The sequence below is a fragment of the Rattus norvegicus genome, chromosome 12, assembly GCF_021556685.1.
Source record: "Rattus norvegicus strain SHRSP/BbbUtx chromosome 12, alternate assembly SHRSP_T2T, whole genome shotgun sequence".
NCBI classification, from domain to species: domain Eukaryota; kingdom Metazoa; phylum Chordata; class Mammalia; order Rodentia; family Muridae; genus Rattus; species Rattus norvegicus.
In genome coordinates, this window is record NC_141545.1 from 18,601,522 (window position 1) to 18,627,721 (window position 26,200).

A 26,200-nucleotide genomic window follows, 5' to 3' on the forward strand; every position below is an offset into this window, starting at 1 on the left:
ATGGTTAACATCGCAAGCTCTTAGAAGTCAGAGATTTGTACAAGACAAGCACTTGAAACACAGCCAACCAGGTGTACCGACAGGCTAGAGACCCAGAATGCCAACTGTCTGCAGCACAAAGAACTTCCGTCAAGAAATCATAAGGACATCTGTCATGAGGAGAAACCTGGTGGGAAAGAGGATCAGTTCTAGCTGCCAGCTCTGGTGACATATGCCTTTAATCCAACATTCAGGAGGCAGAGGCAGGTGGTTCCCTTGTGACTTTGAGGCCAGTCTGCTTTACAGTTAGGTCAGCAAAGGCCGCTGAGACTTTTTTTTAAAGGGGCGTGTTCATGGGGTGGGGCAGAAGAGGTGGCACCCCATGTACAAAGCAGGGCAGGGTAGTGTGCCTGGAAGCAAAGACATGACAGTCCATGCAACTCACTGGCTAGCTAGCCTGGAGGACTGTCTAGACACACAGACAGACAGACAGACAGACAGACACATACACACACACACACACACACACACACACACACACACACACACACACACACACACACACACACACTAATTTAAAAAGGAAAACCAGGGGGTTGGGGATTTAGCTCAGTGGTAGAGCGCTTGCCTAGCAAGCACAAGGCCCTGGGTTCGGTCCCCAGCTCCAAAAAAAAAAAAGAAAAAAAAAAAGAAAAATTCCTCTTGGCCAGGCATGGTAGTGCACATCTTTAATTCCAGTACTTGGTAGGCAGAGACTGGCAGACTTCTGTGAGTTCTAGGCCAGCCTGGTCTATATAATGAGCTTCAGAACAGCCAAGGCTACGTCAGGGCTACCAAAAGCCCCTCTCAAAAAAGCCAAAAAGAGGACTCTCTAATTAATTCTCCATCTTGAATGATGGAAACCATAATTTGCACTGGAGACTGCACACAGAGCAACAATGCCCCTGCCTCACTGCACATCCCTGCAATAGATTCAGGGGTGGGAGTGGGGGTGAGGGTAGGATAGGGGGAAGCACCTGGATCCAAGTCTGTTAGAACTTGGATGCTTGCCCTGCAGAGGGACTAGCCAGACTTTATATTCCATCTAATATCTTCCCTGAGACACTAAACTCCTCCCAGCCTTTATAGCCCCCACAGTAGGCTGGGAGTCAGCTAAACAAAATAAAACAGACCAGAAACGCTGGGCGCTGAGCCCCGTACTGGGTGTGAGGACGCTCACCCCCTCCAGTCACCACAGATGGTTAGTGCTTGTCTGTGTGGCTATCTGTTGACCCCATCTTTCCAACTCTAGGAAGTTAGTTACCTGACAGCTTTATTCACCAGTGGCTACAGCAGAGTTCCTCCACCTACTCTGTGAACGGGAACGGGCATTCATACTGCTGCTTGCACATCAATGTACAGAACAGTGTTATTCACAGCAAGCAAGAAATACGAACAGCCCAAAATCAGTGGACGAACCAAACAGGACGGCTCGACAGTCCAGCAATACTCAGCAGTAACTCAAAGGAAGCCGGGTACACGGGAGTGCGGGGACGAGCTGTAAAAACATTCCACATGAGCAAAGCCAACCACACTCAGCTGCATTTATCTGCAAAGCCCAGACAGCAAGTCTATAGATGTAGAAAGGAGATGAGCAGCTGAGCATGGCTGAGTGGGAGAGGTTGGGGAGGAGCTGCTAATGGACTCCGGCTTTAAGAGGTGATAAAAACATCTGCAAACTCCACAATGGTAGGCTGCGCAACTCAGCCAGTGCACTGCACGTCCTTTGATAGTTTAAGCAGATTCATAGGCCATAAAGGTATAGACACTGTACCCCGATGAGGCTGGCTTTTATTTTTGTAAACGCACTAAAGCCCATCCCAGGCAGCCTAGTGCGGACATATGAACTTTGGCTGACATATTAACACCTGACGCAAGAAGTTACTGACACAAGTGGGAGGGGACTCTCAGTGCAAGTCACGTCACCAGGGAGAAATGGGCCATTGGGACAAGGCAGAGCTAAGTATATGCAGACCTCAGGGAACTCCAGTCCTTTGACTCTAGGCAACGGGAGGGGGTATCTCTTAAGCCATTGAAGACATCTGACAGCTACTGAATTTTCTGGGGCATTTTTTACATCTATAACTTTAATCTGATTTCCACAGGGGCCAGAAACTAAGAAAAGGATTAAGCCCCTCTGCAAACTGCAGGGAACCTTCTTCCCTGGTCTGACTTTGTGTGGATGCCTGTGAACTGAGCAAGCCAAGCTAAAGATTATTGATAGGTGTCTTTCTCTGTTGGTCTCCACTGAACCTGGTGCTTACATAGGGGTAAACTGGCTGGCCAGATCATTCCCAGGATCTACCTGTCTGTTCAGCCATTGCCACCATAGCTATCTTTCCATGGGCTCTGGGGTCTATCCGGTGAGCCTTCTCTCCAGGCCACGGCTACTGCATTAGCAGAACAGGAGCAGCACACCAGCACCACACATGAACCCCGCACTCAGCACAGCCGCGTCTACTCCAAAGGGCAGCTCAGCCACCGTGAGCAGCAATGGTAAATAAAGGCCAGTGAGGGAAGGAGACACAACTGACCGGGCTGAGCCCTTACCGAAGGTGGCGCTCCAGGGCCAGAGTGCACCCAGGCTGATGCAGAGAACACTTTGGACATAAACTTCAGTGACCTAAAGTGGCAATGGCCTAGTCTCCAGGTGGCCTCGGGCACAATGCTGTCCACTTCCGCGAGGTTGGCTATCTAAAAGTTTACCTTAGGAAAGGAATTACTTGGGCTAAGCAAATGCTGTTTTGCTTCTGCGGTGCAGTGGGCAGCTGGCAACAATGAAATAATTGCCGAAGCACATTTCCCACAGGTCTGCCCACACTTGGGCTCTCTCAGTGTTGCCAGTCAAGAGCGGATGCTCTCCAACAGCACACGAAGGCAGAGAAGTGACTCTGTTACTGTAAAATCTCACTGAATTGATATTCTGGCAGGTGTCATTTCTTAGCCCTGAGAACTTAGATGCCCATGAGGTGCTCTGGTCAAGGATACCACTGAGCTACAGCTGGGCTCACTTTGTAAACTTTCAGAAGTACAAGTTTTGTGAGGAGCATGGTCCCCATTCACATGCTTCTGACCCTGCATGGCATCTGGAGAAGTTTACATCTAAACTCTGACAGTTGACAAAGGCCTTTTTATGTATTTTATACAATAGTGGACACTGCTGTTATAGTGACATTTAAGAAAACCACAAGAACGTACACTGTGAGCTTTCTAACACCGAGGCATGTTGGAACACATGAGAACATGGGGACAGAAGCCACAGGCAGTAGACCCAAGTTTTTACAACGTTGCTTATGTTTGAGATCAACTGGGAAGTAGCTTTCGAACGCTTGCCCAGCACGCAGGAAACCCTGGGGTCTAGCTCGACATCTGCATCAAAACAAGAGTGGCAGCACAGCCTTTAATCTCCACCCCTGGGAGACAGACAGGAGGATCAGAAGTTCAAGGTCACCAGAGTTTGAGGCTACCTGGTCTACATTAAGACCCTGTGTCCAAGTGGTGGAGGGATTGAGAAAGATTGATTGACAAGTTGAGTTTTAAAATGGAGGGTATGCTAGCATACATTAGTAATCCTAGCATTCAGGAAGCTAAAACTGCAGGCCAGCCTGGGCTATACAGTAAAACCTGTCTCACACATGAAGGCTGAGAAGTCTGAATCGCAGCAGCACTGTTAGGAAAGACCAAACTGCTCCTGGGCAAAGCCTTTATTTGTTGTTTGCTTTAAAGAAGCAGCAGTGGTTGGTCCTGCTCCCCAGGACCTGCCCTGGCTCATTCTTCTGATGAAACGACAAAGGCTGATAGCAAAGATGTGAGTTCACGAGGGACAGCTAGGAGCTATGAGTGTGCAGACCTAGATTAGTAGAGTCGTGAGTGCAACTCCTCGCTCTGCTTGCCTAAGAAAGCTAGACAAGGTTGACCCTCACTCAGAGGTAACTGCCTTCCAGGACACCCGCCCCATGTGAGGAGGTGGTCAACACTGAAGGGGCAGATTTACCAGGCAGCTTCTGGGTAGAGGACTAACTCAGATAAGAGCCGCCCAGGGAGCTCAGCAGTAAAGTGCTGGTTCTACCGGCCTGGAGACCTACCTGAGTTCAAGCTCCACAAACCACAAAACGGTGGAAGGACTGAACAGATTCCAAGATCTCCCACCCCTGCTCAAACATGTGTATGCACGCACAAATCAGAAAGCACAAATGTGTAAGTATTAACTGGAATGTTCTTTGTCTGCCTTAGCATCCATTTTTAAGGATCCAAATTCTCGCTGGGAGGTACATGCCAGTACTTAATCCCAGTACTCGGGAGGCAGAGGCAAGCAGAGCTCTGTGAGTTCTAGGCCAGCTTGGTCTACAGGGTGAGTCCAGAACAGCCAGGGTTACATGAGAAACCCTGTTTCAAAAACAAACAAACAAACAAAAAACCAAAGTTCACTAAGGGGACACAGAATTTTGCAGGCTATTTTCCCACACTTACAAGATGCTATCAAGATATCACACTCTGTTCCCACCAAAAGCAGTAGGAAGAAGTCCAGGCAGAGGCAATGAGGCCCAGGCTCTGGCATTCCTTAGTACTCTACACACTAAGCTCCCAATACAAGGAGAACCATGATTTGCACACAGCCACTGACAGTGACAGCAGAACCCAACAGTGAGGTGAGGCACTCCACTCACTAGGGACTTGACCACACTTTAGCCACCGGTGGTTAAGAGCCAAAGGAGCCTTTCCTGAGGTGGGCCACCCTTCTGCAGAAGGAGTCCTGCTTCAGATGTCAGGAATGCTGGCTCACCCCCTTCTATCAGTAATCACTGGGTGATGTCTGTCCAGTGCCATCTCAGTGAGGCTAGAGGACACTGAGGGACCAGGAATTAGGTGACTGTGGGAACAGAGTAATGATGTCTAGGAGAGGCAGCGGGACACGGGTCAGGACACGGAGCACATCTAATACTGGTGGCTATTCTCTCCCAGTGAGTAATCATTTTTGAGGCAGTAACCAAGGTGACACAGAAGGGTCTGTCAGACAAACTCTATCCTGGAGTCAAGGGCACCTGAAAGATGACCTCTGGCAGGAAGGGGGCCCTCTACCCTCCTGGTGGGCAGGACTCTGGAATTCCAAGATGGAAGCCTCTTTCCTCCTCACTGTGCGCTAAGGGCTGTGTACTAGTTACCTGTCTGTTCCCGAGTCCCTAGCCTCAAGATTGACAGTCACTCCTGGGCCCCTCTTTTTAGAAGCAGCTGTCACTAGGCACCTGCTATTCCTCTTCAACAATGAGAACAGTCTACAAGAGTGATTGCCACTTCAATTTAGACAATTTAGGGCCATCCTTGACTGCAAAACACAAAGGACACCCTGGGTTGAGTCTAATCTGAAACTAAAGGAGAGTGGGCAAAAAGACGATGGTAAAGGACAGGTGCCAAACAAATGCCTGACACTGAACTGAGACCCCAGCCCTGGACAAACAGCTATGAAAACCAAAGCTGGCACACCTCAGAAGTCCCAGGCAAAGCAGGTTCAGCGGACACACTTCAATCCCAGCTCTAACGGGTGGATCTCTGAGCCTGAGGCCAGCTTGGCCTACACAAAGAGTTCCAAGACAGCCAGAGTTACATAGACTGTGTCAACACCACCACTAAGGAAACACAAATGAAAAGGAGACAGGGTGCACAGATCTAAGAGGAAAGGTGCACAGTGCTGTCAACAGTTGGACTGCCTTTGCCTTATTTATCACTGATGAATGAGGTCCGGTCACCCAGAAGTGTCTGCAGAGGCTCTCCTGTCTGTTTTGTTGCTGCAGAAGTAACCTAGTTGGGACTTAAACTCTCTTTAGTTAAGCATGAGCCTGAACCCCTCCCTGATCATTCTGCCCTACCTGCTTCCAAAAAAACCCCTACATGTGCAGTTACCACACAACTGAACTCTTGGGCAGTCACCTTCAAGAAAAGCAAATTCACATTCACAGTGAACCCATGGATGTTGACTTTATTTGTGAACAACAGTCCAGAACCAGACTCTCTGCTCGTCTGCCCATGGTAGTAGTTCCCATGAACTACTGCTTACCAACAAAAAACCAAAGTATCCTCACACCCGAGTCAGTTCTCAGGGAACTGTGCTGCCTGAAACACCAATCACAGGCTGCAAGATGGCTCAGCTGGTAAAGCGTTTGTCTCACGGGTAGGGGGCCCAAGTCTGAAGCCCCAGAACCCACGCACTCTTCAGAATTACCTGGGTTCCACTCCCAGCATTCACATGACAGCTCAGAACCGGGTTAGGGTTAGGGTTAGGGTTAGGGGGTCCCTACTAGTGTGCCCACACCCAGCCTTCCTGTCTCTAGTGGTAACCAGTGTTCCCACTCTCTTGCCTGTGGGTTCAAGTGTCAGAGCCTGACTGAACTGAAACAGTCGTGCCCTTGAGCCTCCTCCACTGACCTAAATACATTTACACTTCCTAGTTAGTTGGAGGCTCACTGTAGTAACCAGAGATACAACCTGAGTAACACAACTTTCAAACCTGGCAAGCCCAGCACTCAGGAAGCTGAGGCAGATCAAAGATGATGGGTGGGATAAGGTAGGGAGGGAGGGTTGTCAACCTGAAAGGATTTTTATTTATGTATTAATTATTACTTTGCTTTTTTTCCAGACAGGGTCTCACTATACTATACCCAGGCTGACAGAGAACACAGTCCTCCCAAGTACAGGGATTACAGATGGGCCACTGCCCTAACTTTAACCTAAGGACCTTTCTAGACTGGTGGCTCTTAACCTGTGAGTCTCAACCCCCTTGGCGGTCAAAAAACCCTTTTTACGGGGTCACCTAACACCATCAGAAAACACAGGTATTTACATTATCATCCATAACAGTAGCAAAATTATGGTTATGAAGTGGGAACAAATTAATTGTATGGGGGGGGGGGTCACCAAACACGAGGAACTGTATTAAAGGGCTATGGCCTTAGGAAGGGTGAGAAGCACCACTCTAGCTGAGAAGAGTTGTATCAGGGTCCTGTACAGGACTCCACAGGTGCTAAAACATCACAGACTTACACACACAAGCAGACACAGTGATGGAAGAGCAGTACTGTTCTGGCTGTGCTACCTGTGAGGGGCTGCACCTCACAGGCGGGGGCGGGGCTGTAAGAACCTCAGCAGCTAAAGTCACCTGCTCCAGGCCTGGCAACCTGACTGCAATCTGGGACCGCAGGCCCATAGGCTGTGCTCTGACCTCTACACTGGCATGACGAGACGTTAAAAACGCACACCGAGGTTTTTGTTTGTTTTTTAGATATAAGGTCTCACCATTTAGCCGTGGCTGACCCTGAACTCAGAAATCTGACTGTCTCAGCCTTCCAGGTGCTGGGTTCAAAGGCATATGGTCACAATTTTTGTTTTTAACAGTAAAAAATAAAACGAAACATTTTAACATATGTATTGTGTGTACCTGCATGCCCACAGGAAATAGAATAAAGTGTTAGATCCTCTGAAACTGGAGTTACAAGCGACTATGAGCCTCCTGATGGGGGTGCTGCGAACCAAATGCAAGCCCTCTGTAAAAGCAGTAAGCATTTTAGTCACTGAACCATCAGCCCAGTGGTGCTTCCTCCCTCCCTCCATCTTTTTAATACTTTATCGGCAAGCAAGATGGCTCAGTGGGTAAAAGTACCTGCTACCAGAGCCATTTGACCTGAGACCCAAATAGTGGGAAGAAAAACAGACTCCTGTAAGTTGTCCTCTAGCCTTCATGCTTGTGTGGTGATGCATGCGCATATTTGAGGTTACACACTAAATAAATAATATGAAAACCTGTCATTTAATAATGTCTAGGGGTTAGGAACATATCTTGGTAGGTAGTTGCCAGGTAAGCAAGAGGATAGGATCTCAGTTCAGATCCCCAGACCCATCTAAAAAGCTGGGTGCCTTATCTCATGTCTAACTCCAGCATGGGGGAGGCAAACAGGCAGATCCTTGGGGCTCACTGAACAGCCAGTCTAGCTCTATGGACAAGCTCTAGGTTCAGTGAGAGACCCAACCAAAACAAAACAAAAACAAAGCAAAAGTGTGCAGAATAGCTGAAACAGACTGCTTGTTGCCTCTGGCCTCCATATCCCCACAGCACTCAGACACACAAATTATTCTTTTAAAAATTTACTTAATGTTTCGCCTGTACTTGTGTGTGTGTGTGTGTACCATGTGGGTGCCTGGTGTCTGCACATGTCAGAAGTGGGTGTCAGATCTCTTGTACTGGAGTTACAGATGGTTGAGAACTACCATCCAGGTTCTGGGAACTAAACCCAGAACCTCTGAAAGAGCAACAAGAGCTCTGAACCACTGAGCCACTGCTCTAGCCCCAAATGATGTGTTTTATGGTCACCAACTGACCATAGTCCAACAGAGAGCCATTACTTCTTTTCTAGAAGCCCCAGCTTGTAGCCCTTCTGCTATCCCAATTTACAGACCACAATCAAAATCCAACCAAAGGAAACCATTTCTATGGGGCTGGAACAGTTCCATTTCCTCGGAGCCCTTCATGACAGTAATACAGTCTAAACAGTATTGGGAGGGGGTGAGAAATGACAGATTATGTATGGTGGATTGCCAGGTCCTGAAAGCTCAAACACACAACCTAAATGTACACTTAATATACACAAACACCAGAGATCTGGACGAGTACCCAGAGGGTCAGTCCTGTGAGTTCCTGAGGTGGTTAGGGTGGAACAGGACTGCCCCGGGCTGTGTGCACTTGAACTGCCCAGTGTTGGAGTAGAAGACTGCATTCCAAATCTAGATGAACAGGTCTACTTGGTTTAACAAAGGGAAAATAAAGCAAGCACTTACTGCATTCATAGATCTGTTCCAGCTTATCCACAGAAGATAGGGAGAAAAACTTATACCCGGACTTACTACCAACAGCTAGGGACCTGCAAAAAAGCCAAATTCAGAAGTAAGAGCTGATGCACGTACACAGCGATCATGCATAAACCAGTGCCCACTTTACCCACCAGTAACCAGGGTCTGCACAAGGCATCACCCGGGTGTTCTGAGCCATCTCATGCGTCTGTAACACGGGTGTGGCAGAGGGTGCAATAGGCCAGAATTCTGTAAAGCTTGTGGCATGGCCATTGAGACAGGGCACCACCACAGCTGCATACTGCAGGCTGGCTGGCCTGCAAGCATCCAGGAGTGGCCTCCCCTCCAACCTCAGGAGGATGGGCCATGCCTGGCTTGCCATGTGTTCGTGGGCTCTGAACTCACCCTCATACTTGTATGGCATGTGCTTTTTACCTTCTGAGCCATTTCCCCAGCCCCAATGCTCCTTCATTTCATGTATATGTATACAAAGGTACCCAGCTGTGGACCTTAAATATATTCAAGTTTGTCAGTTACCCCTCCCTGCCATAAAGCCTGGGAAAAGATTAAAATAGTAAAAACAAATGAACAAAACTTTGAGCCCTAAATGAAGAGTAATGAGCTGTCAATCAGTGACTGCAGACACACACGGCTGTTTTGGCACTTGTGAGTGAGCCTCCAAGTTCAGTAAGTCACTATGCATTCTACACTTAGAACAATGATACTTTACAACCTGGGCTTAGCATCCATCCTTGTCTCAGGAATGCCTTTCACTGCCTTATGCACTGATTAAGGTGCTGTGGCCAGGAGGTGGGGCAGGAATGGCATGCACCAAGAACATTCAGACCCTGCAATTGGAAGACCATTGGGTTTCAACCAGCAGGTCTCCGCCCCTTGGGGTCCCCTTATCAGATTTATAGCATTACGATTCATATAATTACAGTTATGAAGAAGCAACGGAAATAGTTTTATGCCTGGGGTCACCACAACATGAGGAATTGTATCAAAGGATCACATCATTAGAAAGGTTGAGAACCCCTGCCTCAGATGGAGAAGGCTTAGGGATTGAATGCCTATGTTCTGGCTAAAAAGCTCAAAGCATAGAGGGTTGGTGACACCAAACGAAGGGGTTCCTGATCAGAAAATTCCATCTCCAGAATGCAACAGAGCAAGAAAGCAAGAGAACAGTACACACAGCTGACCCCAGCAGAAAGGATGATTAGGGAGAAGCAAGGAGAGACAAAAGGGGAGACATGAAGGGCTGGTTTTGTTTAATGCTGGGAAAAGATGAAAACACATCTCCACGGGCAGACCAGACCAGCCATTTGTATTTGTACCCCAGGATGACACCTGAGGCTACACCAGCTTATGGCTTGACATTTCTGGCCCTCCCACAGAGGTGGAATGCATTCCTAGACCTGGGTACGGCAGCAAACGCCTGCAATCTCAGCCCCTGGGAGGTAGAAGAGAGACTGGAAGATCAGAAATCCCAGGTCCTCCTTGGCTACATAACAAGTTCAAAGGCAGCCTGGCCTACATGAGGTCCTGATTCAAATCACCAAAAGAGAAAAAGAAAGAAAGGAAGGGGAGACTCTGTGAGTGCTGTGGAAACCTGAGGGCTAGAGCTGCTCTCTACCAGCTGACAGTGTTCTTTCAACCAAGTGAGTTTACACTGAGTTCTTTCAACCAAGTGCCCAGGTATAGAGACTGGACACACTGAGTCGTAACAGGTGGCTGTGGTGCTGGACACCTTTAGTCCCAGCACTTGGGTGGAGGGGGCTCCAGCATGCTCTACACAGCAAGTGCCAGGCCAGATGTGTCTTAATGCAATTTTTTTTAAAGGAAGCAAAAAAACAATTCCCCAGAAAGGTTGGAAATAAAATCGCAGCAGCTAAGAACTCTGGCAAATTAGTGTTCAAGGAAGTCATTTCCAGATGTAAAGTTTTTACTGTAAGCATATTTTAATCTCTTACCTTGACTACTTGTGAATTTAAAACACAAACCACCCTGGCCCTTGGGAGGTAAGCAGCAGGAGTATCAGGAGAACAAGGCCAACCTGGGCTACATAGTGAGCTCCTGCCTCAATGTGAAAGAAAACAAAACACCCAGAATACCACCAAGCGAAAAGAAAGACAAAAATCCTTCCTAGGTTGAGCATTTTCCCGTGGTCTGAAAGGTTTTCATTTCTATCTATGCATCTAAGCATCGGCCACCCCCTGCAGAGCTGTGAGCGCAGGGCCTCTGGAGCAAGGCCCTCACTACAGAGCCGCTTTACCAGTCCCCAGCTTAAATGCAGCTTAAAACCAAAGGACACGTTGGTTTCATGCTTATTTGAAACACAATAGAAGAGGCTGGCCTCAGACTTCCCGAGTGCTGGGATAGACAGGAACCACAATGCCTGCTTTGGCAAATTCTTTTGGGTACAAGGTTTTGTGCCTCATGCCAGATGGTCAGAACATGTGAGACACACATGTAATTCTATGTAAATGTGTCTGAATGTATGTATGTATACTACAAATATACAGGAGCCAGGGCAACCGAAAGTTACCCTGAAACTTAAGTAAAAGGTGCTCACGAGCCACCATGTGGGTCCTAGGAACCAAGCCTGGATCCTCTGCAAGCACACTAAGTGCTTCTTACCGCTTGAGCCATCTCTCCAGCTCCCCAACCATAATTCACAAAAATAGTTTCTAGAAGTGTTAGCGTGTGTGATGATGCTCTCTGGGTTCAGTCTCCAGCATAAAAATAAACACCCCCCAAAACAAAAAAATCTTACCCTTACAGACAGCTGCCACCTTATCTTTTTCCCCTCAAGACCACCCCTCTTCTCATTTCTTGTTTGCTTGGAAATCACAAAATGAGCTTAGGGAGGTTCTTGTCTAAGCATGAGAGTGGACTCTGGGTTCCAAGAGCTTGGCTTTCAGTGATGCGTCCCATGAATCTTTCTGATGTTCTAGGTATACAGAACTGGTCAGAGTATTAAATACCTGGGCTACAGTTTCAGTGCCAAAACCCACCAAACTGACTGTGCCGTCCATCATTAAGAAACGGAAGTGAAACACTTTACCAGGGAAGGCAAGTAGTTAAATGACACTGTCAGTAGGTTTGGGGGCAGCACATCAGAGCACCTGCTGGGCAGGACTGGCCCTCAGGTCTCAGGTCAGTGCAACATTTCATTAGACACCTATAACAGGCTCTCATATACACCTCTTCAGAAGGTTCTCTTGAAAATGATTTCTAAGCATGGAAAATGCATAACCACAGGAGAGGTAAGATTTATTCTATTAGCAATGAATGCTTGTGCCTTATTAAAAAGTTAACCCAGGCACAGGGATGCAGCTCAGTGGTGGAACACTTGCCTGGCTGGCATGTACAAGGCCCTGAGTTTAATCCCTGGTTGTTCAATGTTATCCTTATTGACTGAGGAATACAGACTGCAATAGGGATGGAGAGGACACTCGGGAGGAGGAGCCGGCGGGCTTCCAGCTCAAGGCCAACTGAGGCTGCGTAGAGACTGCCTCAAACAATAAAGATGTTAAAGGTGTGATGTGCCCATCTCTGACTCTGGCTTTGGGGAGGTAAATGCAAAAGGAGGCTCTGAGAAGTTCAAGGCCAACCATGGCCACGCAGCACAGTAATTTCAAGGCCCAGGCTGGCCTGGAGCTACAGGAGACACTCACAAGCAAACAGACAGATGCGTGTGCTTGGGCTGATGGCCCAGTGGTTAAGAGCACGTACTGTTCTTGCAGAGGACCTGAGTTTGATTCCCAGCACTCACAACAGGAAATTCACACACCTGTAACTCCAGCACAAGGGGATCTGACATACATGACCCCCTCAAGAACAAACTCCTTTCTCATCTTCCCCTCCGGAGTCAAGCCTATTGTAACACCCTTTTGCTATTCCATGAAGCTGTGGGGAAGGAACTGCCATCTTGAAATGATACCTGTTACTGAATTTAAACATGGGCCTGAAGTGGGTGGTAGACTTCCACTTCACATGAGAACATGCAGATCTGCCCCTCGCTTCTCAGGCATCAGTCCATAAAGGCCCTCCCTGTCATTACCTTCACTGTGAAAAGGTCACACTTGATTATGTAGGTGAGTGGGACAAGCCACAGGTAAACAGGAAGCTGACTGCCCCATGGCTGCAGTGATCTGACAGGTGCTGGTAAGACCACAGCCAGGCCGAGTTCATGGAGAAACTAGCCCATCCCCACTCTAGACCTGTACCAGAAGTCCTGAGGTCTTTCAGAGTACCAGAAGCCGAACTCTTTCCTTGGCCAGTTTCTTTTTTAGGGGCTAACATATTCCCTAAGAAACACCAGAACTGGGATACCTCACAGGGTCTGTGGGTCACTGTGTATCCAGTGTGATCTGCAGTGATCTCCCGCAGACACACAGGAGGCAGACAGGTTAAGGCTGAAGGAGCTTTGAAATCTGCCTTAAGTTTACAGGTACATGCAGAGAATAGTACCTTCCGGAATGAGGCCCAGCAATGCAAAGTTTGGTCAGTCCACCGAGAGAACAGTTAATACCTTCAGAGCCTCTCTAACATGGGGGTGGGGTGGGTGTCCCTTTATTCTAGCCCTCTGGGAAGAGGCTTAGAATAGACACAGCCACCTCTCTGACTTCCCAAAATCCTCTGGAAAACCTTAGTCCTGATGAGTCCATGTGAGAATCCAGTGACCCTATGCAGGTCATTCACTGGTTAAGTTCAACTTGGAAAAGCTAGAGTGCGAGTGCCCCACATAAACCTGCCACTTAAGAAACACTGATGGGACTCGACAGCCAGGATGGGCTCCTCTTCCTGTCCTTTCCTTTGGTTCCTTTAATAATAAACAGATGGTAAAGAGCAGATCACACAGATGTCATCACTTTTAGAATAAGAAGCACAAAAAGAGAAACCTCTCAATATTTGAAATCATATTAGTAGTATGAGAAAAAAAAGACTAACGTAATTTGGAGCACTACAAATGGCATTGGAATTACTACAGAATGGATGCACAGTGGCCCCCATCTATCCCTGAACACAGGAAATGGGATTCCACACAACATTCCACCTGGCCTAAACTTTTTAAAATTCTATGTGGTCTATGTTTAAGGTATTTCTGCACACGTGGATGCATATCTGTGTGCATGTACACGTATGTTTCCATGGAGGCCACAGACCAGCAGGCGGGCATTTTCCTTCACAGCACTCCACCTTGTTATTTGAGACAAGGTGTCTTACTGAACCTGGAGATTACTACTCTTTGGCTAGACTGGGCCAGAAGGCTCTGAGGATGATCAACCTATCTCTGTCCCTACGCCTACACAGGTCCTAGAGTTACAGATGCCCTGCTCCCCCAAAACCCCTGCCTGGCTTTACATGGGTGCTGAGGAGCCAAACTCAAACCTTCACGCCCTAGCCCCTTGGTTGTTGCTGTTTCCCCATCCTTTTTAGGTCTCTCGATTCAGTCTTGGCTATTCGGGAATTCATTATGTGACCAGGCTGGCCTTGGATTCAGACACCCTCCTGCCCCTGCCTCCCAAGCAATGGGATTAAAGGTGCTCCTCCCATCCCCCCACCCCCCCCCACCTGTTCCTCTGCATGGTGGCGCACCTGCAATTCCAGCCCTCAGAAGGCGCAGGAGCACCAGGAATTCAAGGCCAGCAGGACATTAGTTTTTTGGGGGGGGATGGGGATGGGAGGTGAGACAGGATTTCTCTGTGTAGACCAGGCTGGCCTTGGATTCAAGAGATACTCCTGCCTCTGCCGCACAGCAGCAGATTAAAAGTGTGTCACCAGCACTGGACTAAAGGCGTCTGTCACTGGGTCTGAGTTCACGTCCCTGCACTAAACTCCCAGTATAGCTCTAACCTAGAATTCCTTCCAACTTAGGTTTCTAGAATCTCTTTGGCAAGTCACAAATGACACAGCAGGTCTTGTTTTTAAGTAATAACTTTATAAACTAGTGGGTTCAGGGCTGGGGGTCGGTGTCTCAAAATAAGTAAAGTCTTGTAATATCAGAGTTTCCTAATGATCCTCAAAGCCTAATGGTTCAGAAGCCTAAACACTGCTGGTTGGAGATGCTTTCCTCCCACCTGGATGGCACCTGCTCAGTCACTCGGTAAACTGCACCAGGCTGTCCCTGTAGCTTTTGTTGTGCCAGCTTTAGCAGCCTGAACGTGTGTAGGGCACACACCTGCTAGTGTGCACACACTTGTGTGGAGGCCAGTGGTTGATGTCAGGTGTCTCCCTCTTTACTTACCAAAGTAAGGTCTCTTCTCTGAACCCCAGAGCTTGATGACCTTACTCACTTACTAGCCAGGGATCTACCTGGGGAGTGCTGGGATTATAGACAGCTGCCTAGCTTTTATGTGGGTGCTGGGATCCCAACTCTGGGCCTCAAGGTTGTGTGACAGGGGCTTTATCCATTGAACCCTCCCTCCAGTGCCCGGGTCCACTATTACTTCTAGACTCACTGTCTTAAGAATTCTGTTCTGAAGTAGAAAAGACTCAGTGTGGTACAATAGAAAGAAGACCAGAAGAGAGCTCAGGAAAGAGCTCAGGAGATGAGAATCTACCCCTGCCCCATTCCACTATTAACCAACTTTAAGATCCTGGCTGACTCTTTCTGAACTTCGCCGTCTCATTCGTGCCTGGACCAAGTAAGCCAATCTCAGGACAGCTCCCCCCGAGAAGCTGAGAAGGTCCAACTGAGCACCTGTTGCTTACCCCCACACAGGTACTTGCCATTCTCCAATCTAACTTTTTAATTGAGGAAAAACAAAAGCCTCAGTCTTTGCCTTGCTAATGCTATTGTGCCAGTAGCGACCAACTACTTAGTGTGATGCCAAGTGACCCATTCCTCCTCCTCTTACATCACTTCCTCTTACTCACTTCCCAAGATGGCTCTTCTCCCTTCCAGTCCCATAACTCATCCTTCCTTCCTTAGAAACCTCATCTATTACCTACCTTCCAGGTATGCCAATGAGGCAGCCTTGAAGAACCAGATCGGGACCTATAGCAGTTCAGTCTGGCCAAACAGTAGACCGGTATTAAGGTTCTGTTTTAATCGCAGGAATAGCCCACCTCACCCCCTTCTGAAGCACCCAGACCCCTTGAGGACAAAGTCTCTCTTAGATTGAAGGCCTGGGTTACTACTGCCGTTTGGTCCTTGTTTGGAGGAGACCAAGTTACTTGCCAGAAAACGGCAGAGAAGAAATAAGAAAACAGAAGGAGAAAAGCCATGAAAAGCGATACAAACACTGAAGATACAGATGTATAGAAAGAGGGAGGCGGGCGATGCCCAGGACGGCCGCGAAACCCAGTCCGGGTGACAGGCACAAACCGGTGTGCTCAATTCCTTCCCAACTTTGCGAAAGGCGAGGTCTTAGGACAGGTGGATGGGAGCATACCCCGAGTTCCATCACCTCCCCCGGCCCAGGAGGCAGCAGCGCTCGAGCGGCCGCGAGGGCTCAGCACGCCCCCCGCCCATACCCCTCGACCTGACCCAGGCCCTGACCTCTGACCCGACCCCGTGCCCGAGCCCGGCCTTACGTGTTATCCTGGTTGAAGTTGGCGAACAGCAGCTGGCCGGCGCCGGCCTCTCCGCTCTGGCTTGCCAGGTTCATGGCTGCGCGCGCGCGACGGACTCGGACCCCCTTGGCGGGAGCGCGCGCGGCTCAAGTCGGGCGGCCCGCGGGAGCACGCTACACTCAGGATCTGTACCCGGTCCGGGTCGCCGCCCCGCTCGCCCCCTCTCGCTGCGCGGGGACCAACTGCCGCCTCATACCGTCCCCACTCTTGTTTATGCTCCAGAGCCGGGACGGGCTGCGCGCTTGCGCGGTCCCGCCCACCCTCGCGACGCACGGCGGCCTACGGCGCAGGCCCGCTGTGTAGGCCCCGCCTCTTCACCTCGGGCTCCCGCGGGCGTTTCCGGTCGACTGCGCATGCATAAAAGGTGCGCTGGAAGGTGCGCCTGCGCGTGGCGGAGAGTGGGCGGGAGCTTTCTGGCTGCGAACGACAAGTTACCTCGTTGGTCCTGGTTCGTCGATCATTGTTCTAGGGACTTGTGCGCACCGCATTGCTTGAAGAGAATATCACATGTCCGTTTTGCCGATTTGAAAAGCGAGGCTCAGAACTGTAAACAATTTCCCAAATGGTGGATCTGAGTCTGGAAGTGACTTCTCCAAGGCGCGTGCCCTCTGCCCTCCAACCTCTGCTGCTGGAATTAAATGTGCTACGATTCCCAGCTTTTCTTTTTGAAAATGAATTTTTTTGAGAATTTCATGCAACGCGTTTTGATCATATTCAACCTCACCACCCAGATCCACTCTTCTTCCCTACCACCCAAATTTGTGTCTTTTTTTTTTTTTTTTGTCTTTCTTTTTTAGACCCATCGATTCCATTTTGTGTTGCCTATAGCCTTGTACTGGAGTGTTGTCAGCCTATCAGGGACCATTCCTTTGAAGAACACCGATTCCCATTCTCAACAGCTACCAATTAACAATAGATTCTTAGCTAGGAGTGGGGCTTCATGCCCATCTCTGGTCATAATGAGATTTGGTCTGGCTTGACCTGCATGGGTCTGATATATTCTGCCATAACTGCTATGAGTTCATGTGTGCAGCTGCCCTGCTATGTCCAGTAAAACACCATTTCCTTGCAGGTATTCAGGGCCTTTGGCTCTCAATAGTCTTTCAGACTCTTCTGCAATGGTCCCTGGACACTGGGAGGAGGGGCATGGTATATATGGCCCACTTAGGGCTGAGCATTCCATTCTGTCGTCTCTCATTCTCTGCACTTTGGGTAGCTGTGGGGCTCCGTGACAATCACCATCTTCTGCAAAGAGAAGCTTTTCTGATGAGAGCAGAGAAATACATTTCTGTATGGACGTAACAATAAGGGGTCAGTTCAATACGATGTCCATTCAGCAGACTAGTGAAGTAAGGCCTCCCCTAAGGTCTCTGGCCCACCTGCCCACAGGTTCTTGGTCTTAATAATGGTGCTAGATAGGGGTTTCATTTCGTGGACCAGGCCTTAAATCCAATTTATATTATTGGCACATGGAAAGACGTTCTGAACAGGACCCCAGTAACCTAGGCATTAAGACCAACAGTTAATAAATGGAACTGCGCAAGATTAACACACTTCTTTACTGCAGAGGACATCATCATCTGAGTGGAGGAAGCCTTCAGAACGGGTAAATGACCTTGAGAAGCCGCACACCTGACAGAGGGTTACTATCAAGAATATATAAAGAACTGAAAAAATAAAACATCAAGAAAATAACCCTATTAAAATATGGAGTCCCATATGCTGGCACATGGGTTTAATCCCAGCATTCAGGAGGCAGAGGCAGGAGGGTCTCTGAGTTGGAGGCCAGCCTGGTCTGCAGAGTGAGTTCCAGGTCAGCCAGGGCTACACAGAGAAACAGGTCTTAAAAAAAATCACCCCACCCCCAAATGGGACAAATAACTGAACATAAAGTTCCTAAAAGATGAAGCAAAACCATCCAGGAAACATTCTTTTAAAAGTTCAACATTGTTGGCCATTGGAGAAATGCAAATTAAAAAATTTGAGGGGCTGGGGATTTAGCTCAGTGGTAGAGCGCTTACCTAGGAAGCACAAGGCCCTGGGTTCGGTCCCCAGCTCCGAAAAAAATAACCAAAAAAAAAATTTTTTTTTTGAGATTTCCTCTTAGCCTCAGTTTTGACTGAGGCTAAGTTTTTTTTTTTAAGCTAACATGAATGTGGGGGACCAGGAACACTTGCTGCTGGTGGGAGTGCCAGCGGCACAGTCACTTTGGAAATCAGCTTGGAGGTTCCTCGAAAAGCTGGAAATAGATCACTACATGCCTCACCCCTGAGCATACACTCGGAGGACCATCTCTTACTACAGAGATCCTGTATATCTGTCTTTGTTGCTGCTGTATTCATAGTAGACAGGAAATAGAAACTGCCTAGGTGCCCATTAGCTAATGAGCGGATAATGAAAATGTGGTGCGTTTACACAATGGGTAGTACTCAACTGACAAGAAAAAAATGAAATCATGAGACTCACAGATCAATGAATGGAGCCCGAAATAATCGTTCAAAGGGAAGTCACCCAGACCCCAACAACAAACACCCCAGGTTCTCTCCCATTTGTGGATGTTAGCTTAGATGTTAGGCGTGTATGTTTCTTTTGGAATAACCACAGAAGTCAGGAGAATAGTAAGGAGCCATGGGCAGGGCTTTCATGGAAGAGATCAAATGTGGTATAGAGAGGTGAAGGGGAATGATGGAGCAGGAAGGGTTAAATGGATGAGGGCGGGTGTTCAGAGTAGAGGGACTATGGGGAGGGCCAATTAAGGCTAAGGATTTTAGACAAAGCCATATGGTAACTCACTATTGTAGAAGCTCCCCATATTGCACAGATATGAGCATAGAAGAAGAGTTAAATGGAGTTACCCTATTGACAGAACAACAAAGCCCTCCTAGACACTGCAGGATAATAAACAAAAATCCCCAGGCCAGGGGCGTTGGACAGTGAGATCAAAGGGTTCCAAAAGGGGGGGATATCCATAGGAAGCAAAGTTTAGAGCAGCGACTCAAGGAATGGCCATTCAGAGCCTGCCCCACATGTGATATATATATATATATATATATATATATATATATATATATATATATCTCCACAGCCACCAAGACTAGATAAGATTGATGAAGCTCAAAAATGCATGCTGAAAGGGACGGGATATAGATCTCTCCTGAGAGACACATCCAGAGCATGTCCAATACAGAGGTCAATGCTAGCAGCAAACCACCGAACTGAGAACAGGACCCTCTTCGGGGGAATTAGAGGAAGGATTGAAAGAGTTGAAGGAGCTCGAAACCCCATAAGAACAACAATGCCAACCAACCAGAGCTTCCAGGGACTAAACCACTACTGAAAGACTATACATGGACTGACCCAGGGCTCCAACTGCTTATGTAGCAGAGAATAGCCTTGTTGGGGCACCGGTGGAAGGGGAAGCCCTTGGTCCTGCCAAGGTTGGACCCGCAGGGCAGGAGAAGGTGGGGGGAGCAGTAAGGGGGATGGATGGGGGAGGGGGAGAGGATGGGGAATTATGGACAGGAAACCGAGAAAGGGAATAACATTTGAAATGTAAGTAAAGAAAGATATCTAATAAAGAAAAATGTTCCCATACAGGACAGGCTACTGCCAAAGGCTGCCCTCCAGAATTTGATGGTAAATCCTTTTGCTGAAGATGCCATGTACCCAAGTCACAGAACATTGAGGGATCCATCTGGTGTTGACCTGGAAGTCTCATTTCTAATAGCTATTCACAAAGCATCCTTCCAGGATTCATAGAGCTAGAAGGGCCTATGTGTACGCCCTAAGTAGATAAGGAGTCTTCAGTCTTGCTCATCCGTGAACCTCACGGGCTATAATAACAAGAGCCCTGAGAAGACACGCCCACTGGTGCGATAATTGGCACGAACGCCACGGAAGTCACCAAGATGGCCTTGTCAATAAAAGGAATGAATTCCTCTACCTAACACAACACCTGGACATCGTCTCAAGCATGCTTTAACTAACGTGCGGGCAGGCAATGGCATACCTAGGGTGGCTAGGGGATAAACCGATGACAAACTCACAGACGCACAGACACAGAGAAGCTGGAACTGGGTGGTCTGGGCTCTGGTGGAGAAGCTGCGCCACCCAGGAAGCTCAGTGTATTTGGTACGTAGACGAGCTTGAACCACCCATCCTCCCTCCCTCCCGTCTCAAGTGGTGCTGGGTTGTAGGCACGCACCACTTGCGCAGCCGTATTTTATTTCAATTCAACAGTCCATTTCCTTACTTATATTGAGACAGTTACTTACGCTGCCTAGACCGGCCTGGAACCCAACCGCGTAAATAAGGCTGGCTTCGAACCCTGAGAGAGGTGCCTGTTTCTCTGTACGGAGGGCTGGGATTCAAAGTCTACGGAGGGCTGGGATTCAAAGCCTACGTCATCGCACGGGGCCGTCATTTATTTTGAGAAAAGATTTTAGAGAATGCCTTATTGCCTCCAATTCACTAGATAGCTAAAAATGACTTTGAACTCTTCATTGTCTTGCTCCCACTGCACTGGGTGTGTGCCACTACGCCCAGTTTTACGAGTTTATACGGTGCTGGGAATCAAACCCTGACATTAAGCAAACTAGCCAGGGCGGACACTCCAGCTGAGCTGCCGTTTCAGGTCTCCAGGGCTTTCTTTGATGATGCAATTGAAAAGTAAAGTGTTTTTTTTTTTAAAGTTTTATGGTCTAAGTGGGTTTCACCCTCCCCCCCACCCTTTAAGGTAGGGATATCGCTATAGATCTCAGGCTGTCCTTGAATTTCTGATCCTTGTGCTTCGGCCTCTGGAGTTCTGGAATTATAGACATGCACCACCACACCTGGTTAAAGAGGCGGTGGGAATGAAAGCCAGGCTCCAAATCTGTTAGGCAGTTGCTCCACCCACTGGGACACCCCCTCCCACAAGCCTTGTCTATTGTTGCTTTGTTTGCTCTTTGAGACAGGGTTTCTCTGTGTAGCCCTGGCTGTCCCGGAACTAGCTCTCTAAGACCAGGCTGTCCTTGAACTCATAGAGGTCTGCCTGCCTCTGCTCCCTGAGGGCAGTGATCGAAGGTGTTTGCCACCACCACCCGGTTTAGGTGTCACCAGTTTTAAGCCTGGCTGTCATCTGGGTGTGGTGGCCCACTTTATAATCCAAGCAGACATCAGCTGAGGCAGGAGGAGGCGCAATTTTGAGCTCAGCCAGGGCTACATGAGATCCTAACTCAACAGACCAGCGGGAGACCCTGGCTTGAAACAAACCAACAAGCACGTTCAGAGAGGAGGGAAAGAGAGATTCAAGACCAGCCTGAGGCACTTGAGATCCCATCTCAAAGCAAAGCAAAGCAAAACAAAACCCTGTAAAAATAAGCTGTCTTCCTCGCACATTTCTATTGGCCAAAGTGGCTCTCAGATGGAGTCAAAGGTTGTTGTTGTTGTTGTTGTTTGTTTTGTGTTTTGGTTTTTTGAGACAGGATTTCTCTGTGTAGTCCTGGCTGATCTGAACTTGCTCTGTGAACCAGATTGTCCACTCTGCCTGCTTCCGTCCCCTAAGTGCTGAGATTAAAGGTGTACACCACCATCCCTGGCATATAGTCTAAATCTTTAATGGGGATCTGCTCTTGTGATCTAGTGTCCTGGGTCTGGGTAAGCAATGGGAGCATTGCCAGGTTCACCCAAGGCTTAGCATTGCTCCTGAGTGGGTGCAGCCTATTGCGAGTGCATAGCTCTCCTGTTCTCTATGCTGTTACTGACCCGGGAAGAACTTCCCTTGGCTTACAGTTCTCCACCGAAGTTAAAGTCAATCTCTCTGGGCAAAAACCAGGGAGCACTTTACCATTAAGGTTGGCCTTTTCCCCAGGTGAAGCCTAGGGCCATTGCATCCTGGCTGGGTCTGGGCGACAGCATTTTCTTGCTTGCTCTACAAGTGAGCCCTGGGTGGGGCTGCATGTGAGTGGTGACTGCTGCTCTTTTTGAATATGTTTTATTTTCTATGTATCTATGTATTTATCAATTGATGTATCTATTTGTCTATTTATCTATAATCTTTATCTATAGTCTATGTATCTATCTCTATCAATGTATTTATCTGTTTATCTATTTGTCATCTATCTACTTATCTATGTATCTATACCTACCTCTATCTATCATCTATCTATCTATCTACTATCTATCTATCCAACTATCATCTATCATCTATCTACTATCTACCATCTATCTATCCATCTATCTATCATCTATCCATCTATCTATCATCTATCTATCCATCTATCATCTATCTATCCATCTATCATCTATTTATCCATCTATCATCTATCTATCCATCTATCTATCAATCTATCATCTATCCATCTATCTATCATCTATCTATCTACTATCTATCTATCATCTATCTATCTATCCATCTATCATCTATCTATCTATCCATCTATCATCTATCTATCCATCTATCTATCAATCTATCATCTATCCATCTATCTATCATCTATCTATCTACTATCTATCTATCATCTATCTATCTATCCATCTATCATCTATCTATCTATCATCTATTTATCCATCTATCATCTATCTATCATCTATCTATCATCTATCTATCCATCTATTTATCATCTATCTATCCATCTATCATCTATCTATCTACTATCTATCTATCATCTATCTATCTACTATCTATCTATCATCTATCTATCTACTATCTATCTATCATCTATCTATCCATCTATCATCTACCTATCTATCAATCATCTATCTATCCACCTATCATCTATCATCTATCCATTCATCTATCTATCTATCTATCTATCTATCTATCTATCTATCTATCTATCTATCATTTATGATGTCTGTGGAGGTCAGAGAATGTCTTTTAGGAGTCAGTTGTTGTCTACTTCCATTGTTGGCTCTCAGATCAGCAGGTTTGTAGGCCAACTGCTTTTATCCGAGGAGTAATTCTCTGGCCCTCTCTTCCTTTCCTTTCTCTTTTAGAGACAGAGTCTCACGGAGCCCAGACTGGTTTTCTTCTTTCTTTCTTTCTTTTTCTTTTTCTTTTTTTTTTTTTTTTCGGAGCTGGGGACCGAACCCAGGGCCTTGCGGTTGCTAGGCAAGCGCTCTACCACTGAGCTAAATCCCCAACCCCCCAGACTGGTTTTCTAAATGTCCTCTGCAGATGTCGATGATCTTGAACGTTCTTTTAAAAAAATACTATTTAACGTGTATGAGTGTTTTCTCTGCATGTATCTCCATCGGGTATGCAGTCCCGTCAGAAGTCAGAAGAGGGCATCCGACCCCCCTGAGGCTGAACTGTGTGAGTGGTGGTCATGTGGTGCTGGGAAACTCCGGTTATCTGCAAGAGCAACAAATGCTCTTCTTAATCCCGAAGCCAACTCTCCAGCCCTGTGACCTCGAACTCCTGACTCTCCTGTCTGTACCTCTAAAGTGCTGGGGTTTCAGGTGCACACCACATACTCGGAGCTGAGCCTTGAACTTGCAGACTGGCCTTGAAGTCAGCATCCTCCTGCCTCAACCTCTGGAATGCTGGCATTGAAAATGTGTGCCACCACATCCTGCTGGGATTTCTGATCTTCCTCCCTCTACCTCCCCAACCCCAGGATTATTGATGCATGGCTCCCTGCCTGGTTTATTCAGGGAGGGAACTCAGGGACTCCTGCATACTGGGCAAACAGTCTACAGGAGCCTTTCCCACCACTTGATAATGAACACATTCTTTTTACCTCTTACCTACTATTCAACTATACAGACAAGCTCCTGTGGTTAAAACAATGTTGGGAGTGGGGATGAGCGTCTGTAATGTTCCGTTCACTCTTCTCCATTGATCCATTCCCTAAGGAGGGGGTTTGATACTATGGCTTTAAATACCATCTCAGGTCTTTATTTATTTATTTTTCTTAAGATTCATTTTTTAAAGATTCATTTATTTATGTATTTATTTATTTAATGTAGGTGAGTATACTGCTGCTCTCTTCAGACACACCAGAGGAGGCATCGGATCCCATTACAGGTGGCTATGAGCCACCATGTGGTTGATGGGAATTGAACTCAGAACCTCTGGAAGAGGAGTCGGGGCTCTTAACCACTGAGCCATCTGTCCAGCTCCCATCTCAAGTCTTTATTTTCTCAATGTAGCAGGGCAACATTATTCAAAAGGAGGCAGGAACTAGTGGCCTTCGGTGATGATTCACCGTGATGAGGGTGGGGGTGGGTCACTGGCCATGTAGCTCTGGCCGTGGGATTAAGAACACAGGCTCCTCTTGTAGTGGACTTGAATTCCATTCCCAGCCCCCAGGCCAGCCGTCTATAACTTGAGCTCCAGGCGAACACACAACACACACACACACACACACACACACACACACACACACACACACACACACCAGTGAAGGTACCCAAGGGCTGTCACATGATTTTGGCTCCCACTTGCCTTCCTTCTGACCCTTTGACTCCCTTGAGCTGCAGAATGTTCCAGCCAATTGGTCACTTGACCAGAGTTCCACCTGGAGCTCTTCCAAATTCAAAAACCCCAAGCCAACCTCCTGAAGTGGCTTTCCCTGTGTGGGAGCTTCCGGCAGGAGCCTGAAGGCCTGAGTTTGATCCCTTGGACCTGTGTAAAGGTGGCAGGAGGAAACAGACTCTTCGAAATTGTCCTTTGACCTTCATAGGTGTGCTGTGGCACAAGCACCCCTGCCCCTCCTCCACACACACACACACACACAGTTGTGTGTACAAGAGTTAGGTCAGCAACTGACCTGGTTCATTCCCAGTAGAGGGAGGGAATAGACTCCAGCAGATTGTCCTCCGACATCCACACGGACATTGTAGCATAGATACATAAGCAAATGTCATAACATGTAATAAAAAGTTTAATGTAATCCTAGTAGTCAAAGGCAGGCAGATCTCTGTGAGTTAGGGGCCAGTCTGATCTACAGAGTGAGTTCCAAGACAGCCAGGGCTACACAAAGAAACCCTGTCTCAATAAAAACCAAACCAAAGCAAAACCAAACCAAAACCAAACTAAACAAAAACAAAACCAACCAAGCAAACAAAAAACAAAGTAGGTGTTTGGATTCTTCCACACCTCTGCAAGCCTTTGCCATTCTAGCACAGGCTTACCCTCCCCTCCCCCACTCCCTTCCCTCTTTCCCTTCTACTATGTAGCCCAGGCTGGCTTTGGACTCCTGACACATGCATGTGGAAACGAAGAGAGCACGAACAAGCAGCCATTTCCCAAAGCTTGCTGTAGTAGTTACCAATGTGGCGGGCAGATCCACGGGCAGGCGGAGGAACGGGAAAGCTTCTGGGAGGAGGAGGGGGCTCAGGAGGTGAGCACTGGTTGGAGCCGCTGGCACAGGCAAGCCGTCTTACTAGAAGCAGGGCATCATAAGGACATCACGATGCCCGCCTGCAACCCCAGTACTCAGAAAGTTAAGGCAGGCGGAGCATCACGAGTCTGAGGCTTGTCTGAGTACACGGTGATTTCTAGGCTAGCCTAGGCTACATAGACAGACTCCTCCCCCCACTAAAAAGGGGGGGGCTGATGATTTAATTCAGCAATTCAGCGGCAGAGTGCTGGTTGATCTGTTTGACACCCTGGGTTTGATTTGTAGCATTTAAATTTATTTTTAAATTAGAAATGGACCCCAGTTGGCAGTGTGTTTGCCTATCATGCAAAAGCCCTGGGTTCGATCCCCATCGTCATGTAAACAGCGGTTGTCAGTCCAGGCTTACAATTCCAGCCCTTGAGAAGGGGAGTCAA

General features: G+C 47.7%; 1 protein-coding gene across 4 annotated transcripts in view; it reads right to left on the reverse strand.

Annotated features, from left to right (window-relative positions):
• Wipi2 (WD repeat domain, phosphoinositide interacting 2) overlaps positions 1–16,675 on the reverse strand; it is a 31,075-nt gene extending 14,400 nt beyond the window's left edge. For 3 of the 4 annotated variants that reach the window (XR_015633902.1, XR_015633901.1, XM_087577921.1), the window contains exons 1-2: positions 16,399–16,675; positions 8,842–8,924 (exon numbers count right to left, since the gene is read on the reverse strand). Coding sequence is in view for 2 of the 4 variants with exons in the window: in XM_087577921.1 (XP_087434047.1) it covers positions 8,842–8,924; positions 16,399–16,472 (157 nt within the window). In the remaining 2 variants the exon portion in view is untranslated. 4 annotated transcript variants of the gene reach the window in all.
• Between the last annotated feature and the right edge of the window lie 9,525 nt (positions 16,676–26,200).